General features: G+C 41.4%; 1 protein-coding gene across 1 annotated transcript in view; it reads right to left on the bottom strand.

The window, feature by feature from the left end:
• Positions 1-23,612, bottom strand: part of EBF2 (early B-cell factor 2) — a 154,778-nt gene that overhangs the window by 22,836 nt on the left and 108,330 nt on the right. Inside the window, exons 7-10 of the mRNA XM_014943157.1 lie at positions 15,267-15,348; positions 4,419-4,536; positions 2,520-2,650; positions 1,824-1,950 (exon numbers count right to left, since the gene is read on the bottom strand). Coding sequence (XP_014798643.1) covers positions 1,824-1,950; positions 2,520-2,650; positions 4,419-4,536; positions 15,267-15,348 — 458 coding nt within the window. The remainder of the gene's footprint in view (positions 1-1,823; positions 1,951-2,519; positions 2,651-4,418; positions 4,537-15,266; positions 15,349-23,612) is intronic.

Below are 23,612 nucleotides of genomic sequence, written 5' to 3'. Positions count from 1 at the left end.
ACAGGACCATGTTACCAATAATTATAAATCTATTGAATTTTCCTCTTGTATTTGATATGGTACTTGTCTCTACGCTCTACCCAACAAATAACCACACTTCAGTGCTGCTACCGAGTATATTTTACAAAGTGCTCTGTTTACACACACACATTCCATGGGCAGCAGCATTTAAACAACCCGAGGCTGTTTTCTGGCAGCTTCTCTGCTGTCTAATAACACGGTTGAGCCCTTCACCCTTTCTTTCAGTGGAGGATTAATTCAGGTCTTTCTTACCATTTACCATTTTCATCTTTGGTGCTCCTGCCTTTCTGACAACATCTGATAGAAACTGGTCAAGAGGCTCAAAAGTTGTTGTGGAAGAACCTACAGAGAAGAAGTACCTCCATTGCCCCAGTATAGCTTGCCTAGGTTAAAAATCAGTGCATTTGTTGACAGCAGGATCACATTAGTTTTCTGACAGCACAGCCACGGAAAGAAAAAAAAAATGCCACCATGTTATTTTCGTAGCTTAGAAGTTGTTTTTACTGCTATTAGCAGTAACAACCTGGGGGAATTGATTATACAGGTGAGCCTTTACCTAATAGCTGTGTTTATCATTTTGCCTGCCATGGTGGGAGAGCTGCAGGTTCTTGAACAGCCAGATTGAAAAGTTGTCTCTTCTACCCTCGCTCTAACAGCTCGGCATCTTCTGTGAAACGCTGTTTTGTAACATATGGCAGGAAGCACCCACTCACTCCTCAGAGAGCGCTAACAGATAGCCCTATGCCAATAACAGCAGGAAAACAGGGATAGTATATTTAACTTTCTTCTCTTCTGCTGGCTCCTACATACATCTTCATGTCCTTTTTTGTGGAATTGCTCTAATTAACATGTCTGAGAACTGCACTGCAGCCTGACTCAACTCCCCCCTAGATGGTACAAGTAAGTCTTGCTCTTAAAACAGCTTTACAATAATAAGACTCTTCTTCCTAGAGGAAAGCATGTTTCTATTCCACACCCCTGTATCCCTCCCTTCCTAAACCTCTTTCAGCACAGGTACCGTTTCTATTCCACACCCCTGTATCCCTCCCTAAACCTCTTTCAGCACAGGTACTGACAGCACACGGATGGTGGCCCTGGGTAAGGCTGGTGAAGACACTGTGATCGAGGCCTCAAGAAGCAGAAAATGGCAGAGAAGAACTTTCCATTTAAATCTGTAATAAAAAACTTCAGTTCTGTGCCATCATTGTTACTACTGGTACTGACAGCTCAATGAGAGGGTCATTTAGTCCCATATGATTTTTTCTTTCAGATCTACAGATAACCTTCTCCTGCTGGCAGAGGTGAGTACAGGACACTAAGTATGTTGATAAACCGTTTAAGAATTAAAAAAAAGCTAACAGGTTTATTTTTCACTCAGCTCATTGGCCTCTCTTGATACAAGACACTCTCCTTGCCCTCTGGGATTATCTTGAAAATGAAAGGTTACCCCCAGCGAGAGGGAAATGTAAAATAAACACTGTTGTAAATAAAACATCTTCCAGTATGTAGAACAATGCTAGTATGTTCCTCTACACTCAATATTTCTATAGGGAGACCCATATCCTAACAGCATGAGCTCTAAACTGGAAAAAATACTAACACGTGTAGTAACGGTGCCTTAACAGCTCAGCAATGAAGCTGTCTCCTTACACGTCCACATGTCACAACTGGCAGAGTGGCCTTCCACCAGCAAGAGGCTAAATAAATAAAGAAGGCAAGAAAGCAGGGAGTTGTCACTAGTGATTACCAAAACAAAGAGGCTCAGGGCCTGAGCTCCTCCGGCGTGAGTCGCAGTCACCTACCTGTGTAAATAAACCTGCCCGGCGCGCCTTTGCAGAACTGTTTGGATTTGTAGGATAATGTCACTTCAACCACGCCGGGAATGTGACGGGGAGGTGTCTGAACCCGGATGGCGTGAGGTGTGATAAGCTGGGACACAACAAAAGGAGAGGCACGGTTATGACACGTCTGTGTTATTCCCCCCGCTTTCACTCTCCACCCTCCAAACGTGTTTTATGACTAAATAAATCGCTTATTCCTACACAGGAGACACCATGGATCAGGCAAGTGATACGTGTGCTCCTGTTTCTTGCCTCCAGGAGAGGAAGAGACATTTTAAGATACGTTGTCATCAGGAATATTGTACTGCTTATGCCCATTGGTTAATTGCTGGCTTTATTTCTGGAGCCAGAGGGAATTCTTTTTCCTTCCCACACTCTAACCTGCTCTTTATTTCTTTATCTTTACTTGTCTCCAGACACACCTCCAGCTCCATTCTGGATATTACTGAGCAGTTGGCCTCCATAATATCACACAGCAACAAGTTCCACAGACTAAACACATTCCATTAATTTCCTTCACGAACTTTTATATGGCCCACCTTAGACACCACCAATTTTGTACAATTATTGCAATGGGAATTATCACCATTTCCCCTCCATTTTCCTCAGAAAAGGAGTGTTTCTTCAGTTTAGCCTTAGGGAGGCAGCCCCACCTACCTCGCTCCATACAAGCATGGTCCCAAATACAACTTGCAGCCCATCAAAGAAGTTGTCTCCAATTATGATGACCATGGCTCCTCCTGTGGTCCAGCCTTCACTGGGGCTGATTGCTTTGATGCACGGTGTGGCTACAAAAAACAGAAAGGACATCAGAGCATCAGGTTATGGGGTTTTTCTCCCACAAAGTCTTGAGACTGTTGCGATCCTGGGCGTAGAGCCCTGCAGCAGATGGGTGCAAGCAATTTCTCTGCGTGTCAAGCAGTCCTGAGCCATGTTTGATGCAAACTGGAGCTTAGAGCAGCTTCACCTGCCCACACCTGGAGCTTCTGCTCTGCTGCAGGAATTCCCTGGAGCTGACAGAGGCCTAGGACAAGTTCCCTCCAGCCATTCACCCATGAAGGCTGCTTTACCGTTCCACGAAGCCCAATAAATAAATGAATAAATAAATAAATATATAAATAAAAAGCATGTTTTCTGCCTTGCTTGTGTTAATTACTTGCCTATTCATTACTGGCACTTAACATCGTGTCATTAAAGCCTAATAGGCCAACTGTAGTGGGTGTAAAAATGAAACGCTTAAATGATTGTGTAGAGGCTGTTTTAGAAAAAAAACCCCACTCATTAGCATACGGTCACACAAAAGCTAAACTCTGTGGAAAGAGAGGTAGATTATCAAGTTTATCAATGAGTATAAAAGGTACAAGAATATAAAATGTTTCCTCCAATTCCTACCAGAAGAAAATTTCTAATAATTTTCTTGATTTTATAGAGTAGAATTTTTTTTTTCTCCTCTCTTCCATATGTTCAAGGCCTCTGGACTATACATCCCATCAGGAACCCAATATGGTTTCCAGGCCATAACCAAAGTCAATCCATCACTCCATTCCCAATGTTGACAGGGTCAGAGGTGGAGGGGAACTTTGGCAGAGCTCCAAAAACATGAGACTCCTTTGAACAGCCAGTCAATCACATCCAATCAGTCAAGGAAAAACTGGATGGCTTCCTAGGCTAGGAATCCTGGGATTTTCCTTCTACCATTTCACTGCCCGCTGGGGGAGAATTAACACCACTCTGAATTCTTTACTGATTCAATCATTTTCTTCCAGTTCATTAATTCTTCTTTTAGGTTGATATAGGGCACAGTTAAGAAGTGGGGCAGCAAAACATTATAATGAAATAATATCCTTGCTTGTCTTTTCTACTAACATCACTAGCTCTTCTCACTTTCACTAGCTGCAGGGGAGGGAAAAGTAGACACAGATAGCATTTTCTAAGTAATTTTGAGTACACTGTCTGTGTGAGAGAGGGGGAACGTGTTGGTAATGAATGTATGGGAAGAGGGAGAGGAGGGGCCAACCAGTTTGAAGCTTAACAGATACAAGTATTTGTAATTGCTTTAATATAGTCCAAAACCCATCCTGTAGATGGCCATGAGTCTTGCTTAGCCAAACAAACTAAAATCAATTAGTGTCAGTTCCCTTCTGTGCATTGTTATGCTTTGCGCGTAGTTTGTTTAAGGGAACTAGTGACACTTTTTCATACACATCTTGTGCTGTAACAGTTCTGTTTAACTAAGATGTCATGTTGCCTAATTTGCCTGAAATAAAATCTATCCCGGCTGAATGAGGAGTCTGAAATTCAGATAATACTTAGTGTTTCTGTGGTTTTCATCTTCACAGCACGAACTAATTAATAAATTGGGGGAAGAAGGGGGAGCCAGTCTCTAAGATATAAAAAAGGCTCATATTTTGCATGCAGTAGACACTGTTTTCCTGCCTCTTCCTCCTCTAAACCCCCTGAGGTTCTGTAGTTCCCCCTGAAAACAAACAGAAATTGAAGAATGGGTAATATGTTTTTGCATTCATTTATGTACTGTTCTTCATACAAATATCCTACCTTCGGAGGGGTCAAGCCTCCTCGCCCTCCGTCCGTGCTTGGAGTTGTTGTGAACAAACATGTTGTCAGAGACTGCCAGTACGTGCCCATCCACGTTCACTGTTGTTGACAGCACAACCTAGATATTCAGAATGGAAGAAAAAGGAGGCAGGTAAACAATTTACTTTGAAATTCAACTTATTAAATATTAATTATTCAGTTCTGTTAAAACTCTGTTCTGTTTGTAAAATAGCATCACGTCCTACAGGGTTTATTCCCTAACAAGAAGGGAAGAAAATATTTTCAGCCTTCATTCTATGCATTAATTCCATTTAACATAGCATCCTAAGGGCCATATAAAGTCCTTACTGTATAATGAACCAGCTAGTGCAGATGGCCCTAAATTTAGCTTGCCCTGATGTGCTGTAGCATAGCTGATGGCAAAGAGGTCTATCTATACCAACCAGGGGGGCAGGCTGGGGAGCACCCCAGCAATTTGCCCTCTGATACATCCATACAGACTCGGAGCCATCTGCTGCACTGCACACACATGCAAATGTATCCGCATCTGCTCCGAAAATACAGGTCTCCATTGCCCGAGCGAAATGGAAACTCCTACTATGTGAAAACAGCACCTAATATCATGTCTGGGGTTTGACCTATGCACGCTTCGTGGCTCTTGAAAATCATCTCAGCCTGAGGACCCCAAATCAAGCAATTTAAACCTTAGCCATGACTTACGTTGCCCAGCTCCAATAGCATATGAATTCTTAGAGGAAGTAACAGTATGTGTTAATTAATCCCACTTAGTTTTCCCTTTACAATACAACAGTCAAAGCTGTACATCCTATAAGATCCAGAAATATGTGCCTTTAATCCACAAGCTTTTAGGAAAAAACAAACACACTGAGCTTTAACTACTGAGAGAAGATGCGTCCTATTGAAACTTTCAGGTTTCAGCCATTAGTTGGTGTAAATCAGCTTAACTCCCTTCAGCTGCCACAGGGCTACAGCAATTCACAGCTCTTCAGAACCTGACCCTGGATGTGTTCATGAATTTTCACAGATACAGCTGTCATAGTCCAGGTAAGGGAATGTCAAGCTCTAATTGTTGATAAAATTACACTCAGCATACAGCAGGAGGAACCTTGCCCTCCTATAGGATTCTGCGAGCTTAAAGAATACTTTCTTTCTCGAGACAAGTTTAATTCATTCCAAAAGGCTCTTGTCATGCTGTACTCCAGCATTCTTGTCACCAAATGTGTTGCTTTTGTGTGCCAACTGATTTCATCATTGCACATTTGGGTGGAGTGAGACTCCTGTCCAAAGCGAAGGTTTCCCGCATGACATAAAGAGCTGAACCCACTCAGATGCACTTCATTATTTTCCCTTAAACAATGGAAATAAATTTTAATCTCTCACTGGCCAGCACAGAGCACACCACGGCAACAGGGGAATAACCTGAATTATTCCAGTGTCTGAAATATTTACGACAAGTGTTTAAATTGTAACCAAATGTAAATAAAAAGTATATCATATATATACAGTTACACTATATAATATATACATATCTGACCTCACATACACAAGGTACGTATGTGATAAACACACACCCACATGCTCTCAGAATGAGATCGTTATAATATATGCAGACTTCAAGCACACACACATTCCCTGTTGGAATAACCATTTGGGTGTAAACGTGCACGACACCAGAGCCACATCTCAGTGAGAGCTGCAGAGACCCCGAGAAAGGGCAAGAAACAGTCCTCTGTTGAGAAGACAAGTGCTGAGCATCCTCTGTTCCCTCAGCCAGCAGGAATGGAAGCTGCACTTTCAGACCTCTCTCCATGAGCAGTTCCATTTCTATTTACCTCTCCCATTCATCATAGGAGGGTCAAAGCCACTTGGCATTTCACGGGCTGGGACCTAAGGTAAATAAATACAGCGTTCGCAGGGACAGGACAAAACGCAAAGTTTAGATCTGGACCAGAACCTTCTCAACACTTTGGACCTTATTTGCAGGAATCTCTAAGGTACTGCTGAAATTCAGCAGAGACCTTTGTCATCTTTGCTCCGACACTGGCAGCCAACTCATTATCCATGATGTGGGGTAAGAACATGTGAGATTAGGGACATAAAAATTACTGAACTTCTTCACTTCGCTCCACTCATTCCCCCTTATCTGATGAAGATGGCAATCCAATTGTTTTATACTGAAGATTAAAAAACCATGTTTTATGGATAAAAGGAAGAGGAATGTGCATTCCACTATGGTCTCTAACTCCCAGGCCCTTCCCTTTCACAAGCCAACTGCTTTCCCCCAGTGAGTATTTCCTGGGTCATGACGGGTGACCCTTTCCATCTGGAATCAATCAGTCAACTCCTGACAACTTCCTGAAACACCTCACTCCATTTCCTGTTCTCTCCCCCTTCTCTCCTTCCCCCTGGTTTGCTTCACTCTTCAAAACTGCAGGCCACAGCAGCTTAATGTTAGAGGGTCAGACACAGTTAGACTCCAAAACACTACACAAGAACACCTTTGACCTTCAAAAATCTTTACATCTTAGCTAAACAAATCAAGGTCAACGTTTCTTACCATTACCTTGTTAACCATTTCTATGCATTTTTGCCAATACCCTTCTGAACACATATTTATCAATAACACTTGTTCTCCTAACATCGTAAAACATTCCAGGCCTTTTTTTTTTAAAAAAAGCAAACTCCTGTATTTTGTGCCGATGAAAGGTGATGTGCAAACTTCCCTGGAGATTTAAATTCTCCGATTTGTCCACAGCAATGGCAAATTACTGGCAAATGGTTTTGGTGAGTTTTTCTTTTCCTGATCTGATGGCACTTCTTCTTACGTATGATAATTTGGCTCCTATGCCTATTCAGCTGATGGTCTTTTACCTAAAATCAGTAGTTAATGCAAAATGTAATCCTAAGGGAATGATCTAAGAACATCAAAATATGTCAGGTAGGCCAAGAATTCCGGTAATTGTAGCTGAGGGCTAAATCTGACACGGGCACCATAAAGTCTAAAGATTTTGTGCTGCCCCACAGCTGGATCAGCCCATCACCTCTGCTGGAGCTTCAGAGATCAACCGGTCAAGCAAGACACAAACAGGGCAATGGGTTATTCTTTCACCCATCCAAATGGAGGTTCCATCTCTAGGAACAGCGAGGGAGTTACAGGCTTCTGAGCAGTGGTTTTGGCACTTCTTAAGATTCTCTCTGCAAATCTGTAAGGGTCTCACTATGAGGTACGAAGCCACAGACACAAACCAACGATTCCCCAGCAGTACTGAAGAAATGCATGTGCTGTATCTCCGTATTGTTTTTGTTTCCTGGGTGGTTTTGTGTAATGTAATCCCTGCACAACACCCCCGATGAGGGATCACCTACCGTGACATTCAGTCAAACTCTCTTTAGCACATTAAACTCAGGTTCTCCGAGCTGCTCTGCCCCTCTTTCACTCCCCTGCACAGCTGAAACCTTTGTATTTCTCTACAAACCTTTACCTGGGTACTAAAATCTCTCCTCTCCATCTATATGTTATATCAGTATTTCTATATTCCAACGTATCCTCCTCTTCAAACCACATACATGCAAGTAAATACACATCATCACATATATAAAAGCTGTATCACTCACAGACACCTATTTAGACATATGGTACAAACATTCCAGGCATACAGGCATTTACTTACATGTAACATATCTCATCACTGTGTAAATGATCTCTCTCAAAAAATTCCTGTTACCATTCCAAGTGTGGAAAAAATTCTTTATGACATTGTACATCTGGAAACAATATTACATTCCTGATGCACTTTCCCTTCTAACTCTCTAGTCACAGCACCATGTTATTTTAACTTTTCAAAAGAATAACTACTATTGAGGATTTTAAAAATTATCATCATTATTATTATTATTTTCCAGCTGGGTGGAAGAAAAGATGTCAGGCCTCATCCTGCTGTCTTCACTTGGACAGGGCTCCCATTGATGTCAATAGGCGTTTGGGTCGAGCGAGTAACACAGGAGTGGATGCTACAATACAATGTGTTTGCTTCATCGTTGGATTAGGAATAAGATAAACAATCTGAAAACAGCCAGCAGCCTCTCTCTGCTCAAAACTTCCATCGAATTCTTTGGGAAATCCTCCCTGAGCTGCAAACTCAGGGCCAACAGACAAAATCTACGCCAAAGGCCTTCATTTCAGGAATGGGGGCTCCTCAGATTGAGGGGCACAGGGTTGGAGACAAGGCCTGGGTTGCTGACACCCAGTCTCCTGCTGTTACAGACACCCATTTTGATAAAATTACCTTCAAGCTTTTGCCTTCAGTACTCCTCTTGATTGAAAGCCTACTTGTCCTGATGGTTAGGGAATTTATTCCTAGTCAGTTGGTCCTTAACACCAGTTACGTCCCTTCTCAGTGCGTGTCACTAAAGTATTTGAGCCAAACTCTTCTCTGCTCCCCAGTCACCTTAATGACCCATTCCTGCACCTGCTCCAATTTCATTTTCATTCTCTTTTAAACATAGTTAAAGCAGTATATTGTATTCCAAACAAGAAATCAGTGGGGTACAATGGTACAAATGCATCCTTCTTTCTAGTGGTAAAGCTTACGTGAGACATGGAATCTCAGCTGGGGTTTGTTTTTAATAGATGATACACAACTCTGGCAACTCACTGCCTCAGTGGCTACCGGCTCCTCAGAGCTGAGCACATTAAGCTCCTTGAGTGTTTTTCCTTTTGCAGTTGCAGTCAGTCCTTCCCTTACTCATATCGAATCTAAAATACCACACACACATCACCTTGTGTTGGGTCAGTCCCTCCCTGATGAAGAAATCCACCATCCAGCAACAGCTTTGGACTCTGCTCATACGAGTTGTGTTTGTTTTGCAATCTATACCCGGGGAATTAGTCCCCCATAACGACCCCAGTCATTATAGTCATCTTTCTGACCAAAGCTCAGCGACTTCTATCCAGATCCAACACTGACCACAGGGGTCTCTGCCACATTCTTTTACCATCCCTGAAAAGGATTTTGATTTAGACCAGTTGTGTTTTATTCTTGCTGTCCCTTTTTCTTACAGACTACACCCCTAACTCTCAATATTACCCCACCACTCTCACCCATGTTTCTTTTTCCTGAACGACACACATCCTTCAGTGCTCCCCATTCAAAGCCAATGGGGAGAAGTCTCCAACAGGGCCAGCTTTGCTCACGTTCCTGGTGTCGACCTGATCCAACCACTCTAAGGGCAGGAAGGAAACCTCCCCAGGGATACACCTTGTTATTTTTCCTTTCTCTTTCTCCCTAGAGCACCTAGAGGGGGGGTTACCTGCCAGGAAACATTCCATGTCATGCCTTCTGCTGAAAACAGAGGGCAATTGCTGACCTTTCCCTTTTTGTTTCTAAAAAAGCATGTCGGTTCAAAGATGACCATTGTTAGTACTGATGTTCTGGTGCCTGGTACCATTTCTCTCCACCATGGATCTGTTTAATCAGTGTGTTACTGGCTGAAGCCGAATTCCCAATCAACAGGAGCCTAATGCTTTAGCACCAGGTCTCAGCTGAAGCATTTTAGCTGAAGTGCCTCATCTTAATTCCACAGAATTATTGTCCCCCATTACACACCGCTCGTTACCATTAAGTATCATTGGGCTTCAATCAAGTTCTCTAGGAGAAGTCCTCATTAAATGGAGGGCATCATATTTATTTTTTTTCCCATTCTGTTCCTGGGAGAATCACTCACTGAGAAGGCAGCGACAGCAACGACAATACCTGTGGAAAACTCAGATTTGCAGAACTCAACTAGGCAGCACTACGGTGCAAACAGAGGATTTTAGCACACTGCTTGTTTCAGTTTTCCCCTGACAATCTTTCTTCAGAAATATTTTCATTGATAACTAACCAATATTTGCTTCAGTTAAATTCACAAGGACGTATTACTCGATCTGCATATGTATTCATGCAGCCATCAAGTAACCATGAAAATATCCATTAGTTCTAGAAAGATTCTCTTTCCCTGCTTTAGCCACTGACAGACATTAAGTAGTCAGTGATTCACAGTAAAATTATGTTACTACTGGGTAAAAAACCCACTAAAATAATGATCAGACATCCTTTAACTTCTGGGGGGTACAACTTCTTTTTCAACAGTAGAAAACCTTTGTATTTGATTTAAAAAACGAAAGTTAAGAGATTTTCATTGCATCTTTGAAGCTCTACTTAATATCAAAGCAAATTTCAAATAGTTAATGTGATCACAAAGCAGCTGGTGTTGCTCTCCAAACTACAGAATGATTAAAAAAAAAAAAACCTAAACCAAAACAAAACCACCTCTTCAGGCATCTGGAGCTGCATTAAATTTACAATGCAGTGTTAATGTAACCTTTCCAGTCCTTTTTCTCCCCACCCCCCCTTTTTTTTTTTTAAATGAGTGTGATATAAGTGAAATCTAACATTTAATTTAGTTGAATATATTGTAACTTTGCCACAAAATATCTGAATCTTCTGACGCATCTAGGAGAGGGGCTGAGGCCGGGCTCGGAGACTGGATCCCAACGCCCTGGAACTTTGGTTTTCAGCCAAACCAAGCCCAAACCGTGGAGCTTCACACCCATCTCTAATCAGAAGCATTAACTTGACACTTTTCCAGACATGAGTAACCATTCTTCCATGCTGGAAGAACTCAATAAGATGTATTGTACAGCGTTATTTCCATGTCTTTTATTTATATGTGTGTCTCAACAACAAAGCCTGAGTTTTGGGCTTTCATTCAATCTCAATTAAAGAGGAAAAAGGTTTTTTGATGAGACCCTTTCAGTTCCAGGTTTCAGTAGCAATTTAAATAAGAACTTTGATATAGGGATTTTCTCTTCTGTTTTTTAAAATAACCATAAAAAGGAGTATCTTAATGCCTTCTGAACAAGCGTTACTCCACTGAAAATGAATATATTTGGTTCTGCAGAAAAACCTAGATACAAATTGAAAGATACTCAGCTGAGCATCACTGCAGAAGTTTGTATAAGGAAAGTTAAATGCATGGAAATGTTTGAAAGAGGAGGGCCTTAATAACAACAGCTGTACAAATAATTTATTAGGAAAAAAAAAAAAGGTTTTAAATGTGGCCCAAGAATAAAACACAATGAATTAAATCGTAAAATGAATAAAGTACCCTACTGCACTCTGCTTTTTGACCCTGCTTTTACTCTGCTCCCATGTTCCTGTACTGGTAGGATGAACAACTGTCCTTTCAAACCTAATAAACAATTCTGCACATTAATTACTTTGCCTGATGTAAATCTTAACAATTAAAATGAGTATGTCTGCTGTGTGCAAGCACATCACTGATATTTGAAGGAGTCTACCTTTTTGTCCCCCACTTCTGACTTTTAAGGGCAGCTGCCAGCCCACGCTCAGCGAGCAGCAGGCAAAAAGTGTTTGCCTAAATTTAAAAACAAAAAATCAAACAAAAGCACAAAACAAAACAAAAACGAAACGAAAGAGGAGGAGAGAGTGGAGCATTCATGAACACCCTTGAACTTTCCTTACATCCAGGGAAGTCATGTTTCTACCCTGAGAAACAACGAGGCAGCCAGAAACCAAGCTGTCTGTGCTTATTGTCTTTACAGTTCATCATGGCTAATTTCCTTTGGAACACGCAGCTTTTTTACTCCCAACGTGTAAAATTCTAGTGTGGTTGAACTACTTTTTGTATCTTTTTTTTCATACATACTGACCTCTGTAGCCCAGAACAAAGCTCATCAACCAACACATCCAGTTTTGACCAAGCCTGAATGAAGATCCTGCTTTCACTCAAAACCTCAAGTATTTTGCAATTCGTCTCCAAGGGTTCATTTTTGTAACTCTGAAAAAAAGTCTTGTCAACATTTTTGGTTTTGACAAAAACTAAGCTAAACCTAGTGGTTTTTCCTGATCTTGATTAATTTGGGGGTTTGAACTGAAATCTCACAATGAAACTCAAAGGGTATGAACTCACATGGACGGAAAGTGCAGGAGGAGTTTCAGAAAGCCCCGAAAAACATAACCAGAGAGTTTCACTTGGCTCTATTTTCCCAGCTTGGCACGTTGTAAGGGAGAAAACCCAGATGAAGAGTCTCTCCCAGCTCATTTTCTGCTCCAATAAACTGCTGGTTTTGGTACAAAGATCAAAAGCAAGGCTGTACTTTCTCCTATCCAAGAGCCATGCCAGGCGGATGGGCCGGAGGAAGGGGGTGTCCCATCACCAAAGGTGGGGGGGCTCAAAGACTCCTTTTAGTTTCCCTGTTCAACGTTTCATGGAAACTGGAAGGTCTTTGGGCTCTACAACATCACTATTTGGGGTGTGCAGATACAGAGGTGAAACAAAGAGTGAGTTTGATACTAGAGAGAGATTTCTGCCCCCCAAAAATAGATCTAAAATCCTCCTGCAGTTCAGCACCTGATGGAAACGGGGGATTTCACTGGCCAGAGGGAGGGGGGAGCTGCCACGAGCCTGAAATCAGATCTCAATTGCTTCAGCATTCAGGTGTGTTTGGATCCAGATTTTCTATTTTGGCTGTTATAACCAATATTATTTGTAATATGGCAGTGCCTAGAATCCCCAGGTGCTAATCAGGATACCCTCAGGTAAGATTTTTTACAAACTCGTAACCAAACCAACCCAAAAGAGCCCCTGTATTTATGTTTCATCCCATTCCACAATCAGCTACTCGAGCTGGCTCTAAGAGCTAACACGATCTGTTTACATCCTATAAATTGAATTCTCCTTTACTCTCAGATTTTTTTTTTCACATTCTTGGCAGATGATATCTAATTGGTGTTTTTTCTTTATGGAAATTGCCATTTGAAAAAAAAAAAATCAGAATAAATTTCCTAACAACGAGCACCTCTTTTTTCTCATGTCTTACTATCTCTGAAAACACAGAGAGAAGAAGTCACTGCAATCTCTTTAAACTACTAGTGAAAAAAATTAGGTTGGTCAGGAATTTTTCTTCAAATTTATTTCTGCTGAAAACAAAAAATTAACTCTTTTCTATTTTTTGCCTACATTTCTTTAACATTTTTGGAGCTTTCAGAAGCTTTGGGTTTGCAGCACTTCTCTTAAAAGCTAAACTTTTTTTTTCTTTTTTAAATAAAAATATACCTCCCGTGAATTTTTGAAAAAAAAAAAATCAGAATAAATTTCCTAACAACGAGCACCTCTTTTTTCTCATGTCTTACTATCTCTGAAAACACAGAGAGAAGAAGTCACTGCAATCTCTTTAAACTACTAGTGAAAAAAATTAGGTTGGTCAGGAATTTTTCTTCAAATTTATTTCTGCTCAAAACAAAAAATTAACTCTTTTCTATTTTTTGCCTACATTTCTTTAACATTTTTGGAGCTTTCAGAAGCTTTGGTTTTGCAGCAGTTCTCTTAAAAGCTAAACTTTTTTTTTTAGGTTTTAAATAAAAATATACCTCCCGTGAATTTTTCATTGCTAGTAAAATTAAAAAAATCACTGGTCTGTGAAAACATGTTTTGGTGGAAAGTTTTAAACAACTCTCAACTCCTGTGGAGCTTTAACTTCATTTATAAATGAGGAAACTGATGCAAGTGGCCAAGCACTGAAACAGGAATTGCCAAGCCTAAGGATGTCACCTTCCCACCACAAGTCTTGTGGATCTGCCAGAAAATCACACCCCCCTCAATAAGCTAAAATCCTCTTTGTACCAGGGATGTGACCCAATGAAGGTTCAATAATAATAATGATAATAAGCAGGAGCAGCATTTACAAGGATAGGCCTGATTTTCATCAGTAGGTGTCAAAGGCTCTGGCTGGCAAAGCATGAATGTGCTCTCCTGAATCAAGACCACAAAGTTTTACCAAGAGGAGCAACCCCACTCAGAGAGGTGGAAATATACATTAAAAGAAAGGAAAAATAGCCCATCAAAGGTCTCCCAACAAATTAGTGGGACAGTCCAACCACCTGACTGCAGTCGTGTCCCACCGTGACCACGCTGCCTCCCTCCCAACTGCACCAGAGTTAGTTCCAGCATCACTTCTCTCCAGCCTCCTCCACCTTCCACACCACACGGAGAGGACGCTGCATCCAGGATGTAAAAGGCATGAGCGTTCCATTTACATTTTTGTGAGGGCCAAGTTACAGGGAAATACTTCTTTATTAAACCTAGCTGCTTAAAAGGTTAGGGTCTGAAAGCTGGGAGACTGCGCCTGCCTTTCTCCTCACCAGTGACACACTTCACCTCCTTCTGTGTTTTTATTAGCTGGGATTCACAATCCATCAGCGACAGCTATGATGAAACCAGTGGCAGATTTCACTGCAAAGCAGCTGGGTCATCGTCCCACGGGCCTTGTTGCTTTGCCGCGTGAGATCTTAAAGTGACCATCACTGGTCGGGCTTCTTTTTTTAAAAGCAGCTGAAAGGGAGGGCACGAGAGAGTTAAAAGGCAAAAGAGATGGAAAAGAGACTGGGAGTGGAGGGAAATGAGGAGGCTGCTTGTGTACCACGTACAGAGCTACTTTGAAAAATTCTGAGGCATCTAAGTATCACAAACACGATCCCTGCTGTGGGCAGCTGTATGTGCGAGTGCTTTGCCCGAGGGTGTCAAATCAAATATCCACTGCTGGTTGGTACAGTACACCACCTCCCCTTGGGGATTCAGAGTGGAAAAAGAGGAAAAAAAGAGGGGAAAAAAAGGTTTAAACACAACAAATGGAGAAAAACTTTAGCAATATGTGATATGGCTTATCATATACTGTCCTCATATTTATTATGAACAATATAGGCAAGAAGGGAGGGAAAAAAAAAAGAAAAAAAGGGAGGCAAGTTAATGCCTTACAAAACTTACCTGGAACCGTCTCATATCTCTTGGGTTTCCTGCTGTTTTCAAACAATTCTGATTGCACTTGAGAAAAAATTTTAAGAAGAATCTGGAAAGATAAAGAGCCACGTTACTTCTGTGAACCACAACAAAACGAAATTTTAAGAAGAATCTGGAAAGATAAAGAACCATGTCACTTCTATGAACCATAACAAAACATGTTGTTATATTCTGTTTTAAAGCATACACCACAGTGATTTACATGATGGGCTATCAGTAGACCAGGACTGTAAGAACTTACCAAAACAGAAACAAAACAAACCCAAACTGTAACAAATAAGTTAAAAAAAGGTAAAGTACAACCAATGTGACTGTAATGCCCAGAGCTGGGCTGCTGGCTGGTATAAATCAATGTATCTGCTCCGATTTATACCCATTTCCTCGGTGCATGTTTGACCACACGCTTTTTGTCTCTCTCTTTATCTCTCCTTCACATACAAGGGCTTTCTTTCGCTGTCTGAAGGGATTTTCCGTGAAACAATATAGAAGGATAACGTTATTGTAAAAACTACAAAAACGGACAGGGCAACTCTGAGGCAGATAAGCCTCGAAACTACTTAGAATGTATTAAAAACCAGAAACAAATACAGCTCCCAGAAGAAGCTGCAGAGATTTCATCCTGACGATGTTTTCAGTTATTAAGATTTCAGTAAGTGAAGCAGAGAAGCAGAACTGCCAGGAGTCCAGATTATAATCTTACACCGATTTTGAGAGAGGATAACAAAAACCCCACCTCGAGTAATACATGACAGCTCACGCCGTCCAAGCAGATAAACCTATTAACATCGTACAAACTTCTCGTGCCAATTATTTTTGCCCTGTCACACACGCCCATCTTTATGTGTTATTATTCTGTAGAGTTTAGCTTGCCATGTACACAAGTTGAATCCCCAGCGTGCTCGACTGGCGTATCCAACACTATGCACTAGAACATATAGATTTTTCCATTTTAAAAATATCAGGAATATCAGGCAGGCATTTTTCTATAACCTTTTCCACCTAATTTTGTGTCAAATCCAGGGAGGAGAGGATTCACCCCTTTGTTAGCTCATTAATCTGATTAAATTTGGGAATTTCAGAGGTAAAGAAACTCCATGAAAAACCACAGTTGTTGGATTAAAAACAAAACAAGCAAGTCTTCAAAATCAGACATAACAGGCAAGAAATTTTTTTGGCATCCTCTATCGCAAGTGAAAATATTTTCAGGGATTCTTTTCATTTCCATTTGTCGGACGAAATGGATTTAACTGCAACAATTAAAATAAAAAATTCAAAGACTTTAGGATAAGATTTAGAAGGAAAGACGACTTGGATATAAGAAAAAATAAATAGTTGAAGAATTGATTTAGAATACAAAGAACAATTTATTTATTTATTTCTCTTGCTGAGTGCTTTCCTTAAAAAAAAAAATCCGCTTTTGCAGTAAGTTAAAGTCCCAGGTGAGCCAGGCCTATTTCCCTTTCTGTTACTATGACAACGATTTTTTACCGCAGTCCCTAAGTCCCTTCAGAACTCACACATTCATGCCTTGAATTAGAACTTTAAAGGAGAAAGATGTATATTTTCTAGGGTTTACCAACAACAACCACCAAAATAGTCCTAACGCAAGACAATAAAGCAGAAATTCGCTCTCCCTTCTTATTGCTCCTTCCTTTGCACCACTTACAGAGCGGTATTTCTCTTCCATCTGCCCCAAACATACAAAGAAATAGTGCAGGATCTGATCCATTTATATGTTGCTTGAACAAACAAAACCCTTCGAAAACCTCCCAACAACTCGACCCGCAAAAAAGACCCAGACAACGTCAGAGAAAATGACTGTCACAAAACACATCCTTCCAGTGAGCTTTTAAAATTAAAATGTTCCTTTTTTTTCCTTAAATCCCTCACAAACATTTTAGAAATATCTGAAATATTTATTTTCTCTCTGTGTGCATTTTGCAGACTCTTATTTTTATCCCCGTCGTTCCTTCTCGTTTTACGACTCGAGGAGCTCACTGGCTCTTCCCGTGGCCCCGAGGAGGGTGACATCCCTGTGTCCTGCTGTTGTCCCTCTGTGAGGTGGCACCGGGGGCAGCAGGAGGGACGTGTCGGTGCCCGGCTGTCAGAGGGCAACGTCTGTGAACAGAGCCCTGGTCACCCCCACGGAGCCCCAACCCAAAATCCTACCCAACTTGGTGCCTCAGGAGCAGCACCGAGTGAATAGATTCTCTAAATCAGTCTTCTCCACTCCTCCCGCTAAAACCTGTGACCTCTTTTATTTGAATGATTCTTTGAGCAAGATTTTATCTGTAAGAACATTTTCAGAAGGAAAAACGCGATGGATGCTGGCACACTCAAAGATTCACAGGAGAATTTGAGCCAGAAACCTTACTCACAAACACTCCTTTTTATCCTGCCCTCTTCTTACAGATATGAAAAAGATATTTGCAGATCCATAAACTGCTTCTGTTACTGAGATCCACCTATGGAAGGGAAAGCTGCAGAACAGAACTAAACTGTAGAATGAAAGCAAGGCAAGTCACTTGTACAATAAGCTCCTAGCTATTTTGGAGGATAATTGCAAACAAAAATCCACAAGAAGTTGCTACTTTCAAGGAAAAATATAAGATCAAATTATTCAGGAAAATTTCCAGTTTCCTTTTTAAGTTTTTTGGGCTTTTTTTTTTAATTCTTACATCCCTATTCATCTAGATAAGAAAAATGCACAACACGAACTAAAGAATGAAGAAGATCAGAGCAAAGAAAGGTGTCGGTAAGAGTGGGCTGTGTCGGCTCAACCGGCGTCGGGAAGGGCTGAGATTACGGCGCTGAACATTCCCCAAACCCCTGAAAGGCACATACAAAAAGGTACAAATTCTAAGGGTGTGTTTAACAGTATCCGTGGTCGGACTCTGCAACACTACATGGCAATGAACTCTATTTATATTTTTATTTCCTGCTAGAGGTCTCCAGAAAATCGGGGTTCAGATCCCCAGCAAAGGTAAATCAGCAGTGTACGTGAAAATTAACTGGGATTTCAATTAGCTCTGTGCTGATTCACACCAACAGATGTATTGTCCGTTAAAACCACACAGAAAACAGATCTCTCCTTTCTCTCCGAGCCGTCTGCTCCTACAAGACTCAGAGCACTCTCCTCGCTTTGCAATGAGCAGCATTCAGCACGCAAATGTGTTCAGCTTTGGGGTATTTAGGAGGATATTTAACCAAGGGCAATTCTGGAGTCCCACCTGAGACAACTGAAAGGTGTCAAGACTTTTTGGAATTGCCGAACCCCTCAGATGTTGAAAACTGTGCACCTTTAAGATATCCCAAAGCAGGCATCAGGAATTCCTCATCCCACGTTTGGAAGTGCTGCCCTTGGGTTTGAGTACTCGAGCACCTGGCAATGCTCACATATATCACCTGTGCCAAGACTTTTGTAGTTTCTTGGGAGCTCACTGGATACACTGCACCAAGACAGATTTCCCTCCATCACCCCAGGTTTAGACTTAGTTTTATTTAGATGCACACACAAGAATTTTTCTCTCTCTTCTAACTGAACCCCATCTCTCTTTTTTTTCTTTCAGAGTTCCTCCAGTCAAATTTTAGCTGCAATTGGGCATCTGTATGAAGTATTTGGTAGGTCGTTATATATACATATATATTTTAAGTGGTTGCATCTGGGAAAGGCATTAATATTTATTGCAGCATTAGAATAAAAATGACTTGGGGGGGAGCAAAGAGGAGGGAAGGTTTAGCGCTAAATGAAGCTGATTTAGGGGTAACAGGAGAATTGCGGAAAGGCTTTATTAATTTTTTTAAATGAGAACCTTTAGCCAGTTTTTGGCCTTAATCTGTACATAGATAAAAAAATTTAAAAAAAACAGAATTTTAAAAAATTAGCTCATTTTCATGTTTCTTAGCTGGCCTTTGTTCCTTGCGAAGGGCGGCGTTAGCGATGAGTTTAGCGGATAACTCCGACGCCAGCCAAGCCGCGAGAGCGTGGCCCAGCCATCTCATAGATCAACATCTGGGGGAAAACCTAAATACTTTTGAATGACTACCACTAAAAATCCTGGCGTTGCTATAGAACACCTGATTAACTTAATGCATAGACATAAAATTAATTAAGCTATAAGTATAGACTTATCCTTTTTTTCCTATTGTCTCTCTCACGTAGTTGAGCTTTCTATCCACAGACCGATACACTTGCAGAGGTCTCCAGAATCCCACCTTAAATATAACTCCCTCTTCTAGGATTTAGAGGGAGCTATTTTAAAAGTTACTGCTCCTCCTGCTGGGAGTTACCATCATGCTGAGGAGTTTGGTTGATGAATCATTTAAGTGCCCCTTTTTCACTCCAGTACAAAGACAGCTGCGTTATCTCAACTCTTTATCCCCAATCCCATCCGACTCGGTGGGAAAGCGGAGTGGGAACACTCAGATGATCCATAACATCGTTGAGGCAGAAGAAAGTTTTTGGCCTTAATCTGTACATAGATAAAAAAATTTAAAAAAAACAGAATTTTAAAAAATTAGCTCATTTTCATGTTTCTTAGCTGGCCTTTGTTCCTTGCGAAGGGCGGCGTTAGCGATGAGTTTAGCGGATAACTCCGACGCCAGCCAAGCCGCGAGAGCGTGGCCCAGCCATCTCATAGATCAACATCTGGGGGAAAACCTAAATACTTTTGAATGACTACCACTAAAAATCCTGGCGTTGCTATAGAACACCTGATTAACTTAATGCATAGACATAAAATTAATTAAGCTATAAGTATAGACTTATCCTTTTTTTCCTATTGTCTCTCTCACGTAGTTGAGCTTTCTATCCACAGACCGATACACTTGCAGAGGTCTCCAGAATCCCACCTTAAATATAACTCCCTCTTCTAGGATTTAGAGGGAGCTATTTTAAAAGTTACTGCTCCTCCTGCTGGGAGTTACCATCATGCTGAGGAGTTTGGTTGATGAATCATTTAAGTGCCCCTTTTTCACTCCAGTACAAAGACAGCTGCGTTATCTCAACTCTTTATCCCCAATCCCATCCGACTCGGTGGGAAAGCGGAGTGGGAACACTCAGATGATCCATAACGTCGTTGAGGCAGAAGAAATTCCCCTGCAGAGGGCTGTCCATGGGCAACGAGAGAGGGAAGGGTAAAGCAGGTGAGGCAACATCGTTGAGGCAGAAGAAATTCCCCTGCAGAGGGCTGTCCATGGGCAGCAAGAGAGGGAAGGGTAAAGCAGGTGAGGTTCTGGCATCTCCCAAGCTCTTTCCAAAGCATCTGCTGAGCCAGACTCCCCACCTCTCTCTGTTTGCCTCTCTCGTTATGTTCTGGACCTACCTCAGGCAACTTAAAAACGTGGCTAGAGCTAGAAAGCATGTCCCACGCCCCTCAGAATGTTTATCCTCCATCTCAGGTGATTGAGAAGAACCTTAATCAAATCCTGTTGGAGTCAGAAAAAAAAATAATAATCTTTCTTGTGACTTCAACAGGACTAGACAGAAGCCCTAAAGAGCAGTCCCACGTGCAACAGAAGGTGTAGTTTAAAAAAAAAATCCATTAATATTTTTTTTAAAACCCTGCCACAAGACCTGGGACTGATTAGTCTCACCACATGGAACCACAGAAATAGATAATATGCTTTGCGCTTTTATAGCGCCATTCTGTGGGACTTAAACTGCAATTAATTCTGCCTCACAAACCCCTGTGCAGCAGGTGGTGTAACTCACCATCCGACAGGCAGGGATGCCAGGGCCTGGAAACTGGGAGGGAACGGGTCCCCGTCACATGGCAGGTCTGGCGCAGAGCTGGGACCAGGACTCGCATCTCCTGACTCCTGGTTCTACATCTTAACTAACCTCCCTACCCTCCTTCTGTGCTTTCCTAAAATACAGGTACAGAACCACGAGATAAAACATTGTTTTTAACTGATCAGGAGTCTCTGGATATGCTTCAAAAATATCCCTTGTAAAGCAAACACCGAGACAATCCTGTCTTGTCAGGGTTACCCTACGATTTGGATTCATGGCCTCAGTCATTTTTTGGCATGAGAACACGCCTGCCATCTAGTACGGTTCTGCTTATCAGCAAATCCCATGATGCTACAATCTAAGGAAAATATAAAGATATGGTGGCATCCTGCTTAAATAATTAAAGTCATTCCAAAAAGTCACAAAGTAAACAAAGAAAAAAAAAAAGGAAGCTATTATTATGAATATCTTTGCTCCAGTTAAACAATATTAAGATTAAATTTACTATGAACCACAAAACTATCATTAGAGTGAGGGCCTGACTCCAACCCCATCAAAGGTAGGAAATTCTGAGATCAGGGGCTCCCATCCTCCTCTTGACTCTCCTGTGTGTGTCTTGGCATTGCAAACTCTGAGATAAGTGTGACAAGTAACCCTACCCGATGCCACAACACGACAAAGTAGAAGGTTTTACTTCAAATATCTTCCTTTCAAAGGGATTAGGTCAGATTCTGCACATGCATTTGAAGGTCAGCGTTTAAAAATCAATTAATTGCATTTATTTGATATCATCACCTCGATTTTAATGAATATCACAGTAGAAGACTTCTTTATAATCTGAGTATTTATCTCTGGAGTAATTTTGTTCTATTATGTCAGTGGGTATTATTAGGGAGCTGATGAGAAAATTTCCTCCCTTTTTCCAGCAGTTATAGTCAGTGTGGGATCAGGCATTGCACAAAGGCGCTCGAAATGAACACACACCTTATACTGTGTGAGAAATGAGTGAGGTTATTACAATAATCCAGAGTATTTATATGATACTCCACAAACAGCAGCTAATTAATCTTCACAAAACTCCTGTGCATAAAGTGTGAACCCAGTTTAACAAATGTGAAAACCAACATATGTAGGTCAAAAAGACTTTTCTGAGTTTGTCAGAGATTTAGTGTGAGAGAAGGGAGCAGGACTCAGCTGATACGAAGTCCCAAGCCCAGGCCAGGAGAAGAGGAGTTGGCTGTTCATTTGTCACTTGTATTTTTTTTAATAGAAAGAGTCCAGTTGCACTAAAAAACGCACGTCAACATTATGGCTCTACTCCTGCCCCCACCAATGTCCTCATTTCCTAATGGCAAAACCATGAAACACTTCTCCATCCTCCCGCCCTAATTCACAGTCATTTCTTCACTTATGGGGTCACCGACCTCGTAAGGCCTTTCTCCTGCTCCACACCTCTGCGTGCTGAGGACAACCAGAGGATTCCTCAGCCTTGCGAGAGAGATGAGTTAGGTGTCCTCAAACCCCTTGAGGTCCCTTCCTCATGAATTTCTATGATTCTTATTTTTACACTTCCCCCTGCACTGTCTGCCCCACACAGACCCATACGTTGCCATCACATCCTTCTCCTCATCTCACCCCTGACTGTCTCTCAGCTTCCAGGCACTGATCCTGACTTCTACAAGGAACCTTTTCCAGTGCTCTCCAATTCTTTTCCAGCTTTGAAATCGATGCTTGCCAAGATAAAGTCTGCTCCTGCAGAGGTCTAAGGAGTACAGATCAGGAGGAACCGCACTGATGCTGACAGAACTGTAATGGCAAAAGCAAAGCTGGCTTCAAGATGTGAAGCTTTTGTATATTTGTATTTTTATTATTAAATCAAGGTGGTTTGGACCAAAATCTACAGGACACAAAGATCCTTCGCACTGGGGAAAGTCTAGATCAGAAGTTTTCTGTTTAGGCCCATCTTTATTATTAAATTAATATTTAATCTATCGATAACAGCATGCTCATTCCAAGACGCGCGCAATGCAAAGCATATGAGGACATGCAGATCAGATAAGTGTAATAGAGAACAGGTGGAATTAGTGCTTTAGTTTGAAAAAAGGAGAAAAGCTCAAAAAAGACTTTAAAATGCCACACAGCACTGTATCCCCCAAATAAATTAGAAACACCAGATAATTTTAAGTATCAAAACAATTCAGGTTTCCAAGGCTAACAGTCCGATGTCATTTACCAACATCTACTGCTTAACATCCTGCTTTCTTTCTCCCACACCAAGTCAATCACTGCCATGCAGATTCAAAGCTTAAAGTTTAAGTTTTGATGTGGGACCATTATTTAGGGTCATTTTTTGTGTGCCTGGTATTCAGACCTGAAAGGCCACCTAGAAACACCATGGGAAGGCAGAAGACCATTACTAGTAAGTGTCTGATTTGTACAGTCTCCGGCCCCTTGTGACATTGAGCTCAGAGAAGCTGACGCTGGAGATGGACGCAAAAATGGAACAAGAAAAGGTTTGTGATTCAGCTAAGGCAGAGGAACAGATCAGACTACCTTAAAAATCAACCTCAAAGTTACAG

The sequence above is a fragment of the Calidris pugnax genome, unplaced genomic scaffold, assembly GCF_001431845.1.
Source record: "Calidris pugnax isolate Ruff unplaced genomic scaffold, ASM143184v1 scaffold88, whole genome shotgun sequence".
In the NCBI taxonomy this organism is placed as follows: domain Eukaryota; kingdom Metazoa; phylum Chordata; class Aves; order Charadriiformes; family Scolopacidae; genus Calidris; species Calidris pugnax.
This window is presented reverse-complemented; position numbering and strand designations above follow the sequence as displayed.